The 3819-nt window shown below is 37.8% G+C and overlaps 1 protein-coding gene across 1 annotated transcript; it reads right to left on the bottom strand.

Moving 5' to 3' along the window:
• Window positions 1-3018: 3018 nt before the first annotated feature.
• On the bottom strand, window positions 3019-3375 carry LOC118834756 (biogenesis of lysosome-related organelles complex 1 subunit 2-like). Its single transcript, XM_036742190.1, has 2 exons — window positions 3288-3375; window positions 3019-3203 (listed from the first exon to the last, which is right to left on the bottom strand). The coding sequence occupies exons 1-2, from the start codon at window positions 3373-3375 to the stop codon at window positions 3019-3021; spliced, it is 273 nt and encodes a 90-aa protein (XP_036598085.1).
• Between the last annotated feature and the right edge of the window lie 444 nt (window positions 3376-3819).

Below are 3819 nucleotides of genomic sequence, written 5' to 3'. Positions count from 1 at the left end.
AATCTAAAATCTTCCACCCATTGCTCTTATTCTATATGATGGAGTCAAGCAGAAATGTTTCCATATCCCTTTCCCATCAAAGACCTTCAAATATTTGAAGATATTTATTATGCCCACTTCCCCAAGTGTTCTTCTCCAGCTAAACATCTGTAATTCCTTCAGTCAATCCTTTTGTGGCATAGTCTCTGGTCCATTCTCTGTTATGGATGTTCTTCCATTTGTCAATTTCCCCTCCTAAAATGGAACATCTACCATCGAAGACAGTATTGGGTTAGTTATATGACCCACACAACAGGGTTCTCATCATCTTCATTCTGAACATTATGACTTTCTTAATAATGCAAGAAACACTAGAATTCCATGATGAGTTTATTCAGCACATGATAGTCTCCTCTTCCATGTCAATGGTAATGAGAATGAATGGTAATGAGAAAAACAAAAACATTTGACTTGTACTCTAGCCTTTTTACCCTTAAGTCACATTTCAAAATAAATAGAAAAGAATTAAAATGAAGGCTGTGGTTGAACTTAGAAATCTAGGTAAAAAAGCAGAGGAGATGAAAAGGAATGAAAGTAGTTCTGGATATTTTTCCAGTGGATAAAAGCAAGCCCAGACCTCATTACCCGCACAGATTTCACCATGCTTCTCCACCATGGCCTGACTTAGCTCCACCTTCCTCACTGTCTATTGAGGTTTCCTCGACCCTTGTGCTATTAACAGGATATTTAAAGCTTCTTGGGCCAATAAAATACTGCGGTTAGAGCCTGGGACACTCAATGTCAGAAGATCTGATGTCTACGTCTGGCATTTCTTTGTAACAGTTTAGATTTATATAGCACTATAAGGTTTACTAGGAATTTTACATACATTAACTCATTTGAGGTAATGAACCCTGAAAAATTAGGGATATTAGTACCTCTGTTTTCTAAGTGAGGAATCAGAGATTGAAAGAGATAAAATGGCTTCCTTATTGCCCCATGTCTAGTTAGAGGTATACCAGCATTCAAATACAGTATTTTGACTTCAAATCCAACACTCTCTCCAATATACTTAAGCTCACTGTCCCTCAACTTTTTTATCTATAAAATTAGCATGATAATACATGTTTTATCTGTATGATAAGGTTATTTGGGTACAAAATTAGATAATACAAATAAGGTACTTTGAAAATATAACATGTCATGCAAATGTAAGTTTTTCATTTTATTAGCCCATAGTAGTTATCTTATATTTTCTGTCTTTAATGTATTTCCCTTAGAATAGTCATATTCATATATATATATATATATATATATATATATATATATGTATAATATTACTGCCTAATCCATTAAACATGAATTGAGAATTTAAAGATTGTATAAACCAATTATTCATTTATATTTCTAATAGTCATGTCAACCACTAAAACATTTGCTCACAATTAGATATTTGAAAAATGTGATATTAAAACATTTATTCATGAATACTTACTATGGTAGACTTTTTTCAAATCCTAATTCTAAATTTAATTATATTCTCCTTTTCTATTAAATCAGGTGAGGAAATCATTATTCATAGATTGAGTTAATACCCTCTATAGACTGTTAACGATTTTATTTGCATTTCAATGAATATTATTAGGATTCCATTTAAGGTACATACCTGTATTTAGAAACATCAAGTGTATATAAGTAACAAATGACACTGTGCTTCCTTAACTAGGAAACTATCTGTTGGGGTGTGGTGATAATGTGATTGAAGATCTTTTCCACCCACTCAAAAGGCCTCAGAGAGGCAGGCACTTACCTTTGTGATGCTAATCAGTGATTAAAGAGCTTTCCCACACTCTTTTGCCTATTGGGTGTGAAATCCTTGGGCCCTAAAAAGAACACATATACACACAGAATGAAGCTATTGAGAATGGAGAATTCAGAAGTCAGAAAAGAAGCCAGACTTCAGAATTCAGTCCTAGGAGAAGGACTAAGAACTCCAAGTCCACAGAGCTGCAGAAGAGAGTGCTGAGGCCAGAGTGGAGACCAGAGAGCTGCAGACCACAGCACTGAGTGGGGAGAGGACACAGGCAAGCAAACAGTTAGGATGCGTGAATGATGGTTTATGGGAAGGCCCTAGCAGCCTAGGGAGGTGGGTAGGGGGGATGAGGGGGGTGGGGGGGGGGGGTAGATGGTTACATGATGACTTCGCTCTTTGCTGTAATACTGTGTTTTAATCTCCTTGTTGCTACATTAAGTTGGCCTTACTGATTCTGGAATACAATTACTACTATATTGACTTGGAATTACTGGTTCTCTGGTCCCTAAATAAATATTATACTTCTTCTGCCTTCTACCTAGAGAGTTTTTCATACTTTGCGATTCTGAACCATACAGACATGTTTCTGGTCATCTTCCAGGTCAGGAATCTTGCCTTACTGATGTATGGGGAGTAGTAGAAAATTAGGGCAATTTGAATCAAGTGCATACAATGTGTCCATCACTGTAGTAGATGCTAGGTATACAGAGATAGTAACGAATCAGTTCTTGCTTTCAAAAAGCTTACATTCAGTTGGGTGAAAAATAGAAAAAAATACATATTTTTGTTGGAAATTGGTGTTTATTTTTTAAGTTCAAGAACAGACAATGAAGGGTTGGGGGGCACATTCAGAACAAAGAGTTAAAAATGGAATCCTAGGGGAGGGGAAGGAGGGAGGAAAGGATCCTCCTAGAATTGTAGACAATAGGGAGACCAGAACCTCTCACTTGCATGTGCTCTAGACAAGTCTGATACTGATTTCAGAGCCTTGGTCCAAAGCACATAATGAAGCACACAATAAGATGAAGTTATTAGGGGTACAGTTTCAGGAAAATATTGATAGGCAGCCAAAGTTATACAACCAACCAAAAGTGGGGGCCAGGATTCTCCTTGGATCAGTAGCACCACTTCCTTTTATGGAACTGAAGCATAGAAGTTTGATAAGTTCCAGCCCACACATTCTTAGGAAACATTCTTGTAGTTAAAGTCTGTGCTAAAGAATTCTTTCACAGCCTCTCTAACTTCTTGTACTTTGCTTCTGGTTTCTTCAAATATGCATCCATATTGTAAGCTGCCTGCTTAAGAGCTGCTACTTGGTTGTCAATTAAAGTGATGTGATCTAGATAAGGCTGAAGTGCTGTATATTTCTGATTAAAGTCCTTTAGGTTTCTGCTTATATTTACTGTGATAACTTTCATTTATAGATATTTCAAACCAGTCAGTTTGTTCTTATTTTCAAGAAGTTTATAGTCTTCATTGGTGGCTGTCAGCTCACCTGTCAGGTACAAGGCCATTTTGGATAACATGTCCTGGCACAACCCTGTGATGTCCACTTTGCTGGGCTCTGTGGCCTTCTTGGCCATCTCCACTCCTGCAATATCTAGATTGAGGAAGGAAGGAAAGAGAAAAGATGGAAAGAAGTTCCTGACTGGAATAAACAAGTCCAGACCAAAAGCAAACAAAGACACGAGCCATTAGTTGTTTAAGTACACAAATGAGAGAGAGAGAGAGAGAGAGAGAGAGAGAGAGAGAGAGAGAGAGAGAGAGGTAGAAAGAGAGAGAGATGTCTACATAATTCAAGTTGTTCTCTAACACTATATCATACTGATGGAGGTACTGTCTCTGGGAACCCCCTTGAACTTGATGGGGTATAGTCTCTGGGAACCCCCTTGAACTCTCCTTGACTCTTCCCACTTGATCTGGCCTTCCCCTGGGACCATAAGCTTTTCATTATCTAGGCCCAAATCTCTACCTAGCCTATCCCTCTATTGTCCAGCTGCTTCCCACCCTTGATCCCATCAAAATCT

This window comes from Trichosurus vulpecula, chromosome 1 (genome assembly GCF_011100635.1).
Source record: "Trichosurus vulpecula isolate mTriVul1 chromosome 1, mTriVul1.pri, whole genome shotgun sequence".
Lineage (NCBI taxonomy): Eukaryota > Metazoa > Chordata > Mammalia > Diprotodontia > Phalangeridae > Trichosurus > Trichosurus vulpecula.
This window is presented reverse-complemented; position numbering and strand designations above follow the sequence as displayed.

Coding starts and splice junctions, on each gene's coding strand:
- LOC118834756 (XM_036742190.1), bottom strand. CDS start 3,375: ATGGCCAAGAAGGCCACAGAGCCCAGCAAAGTGGACATCACAGGGTTG. Junction 3,204..3,287: donor AATGGCCTTGTACCTGACAG/GTGAGCTGACAG, acceptor TATAAATGAAAG/TTATCACAGTAAATATAAGC.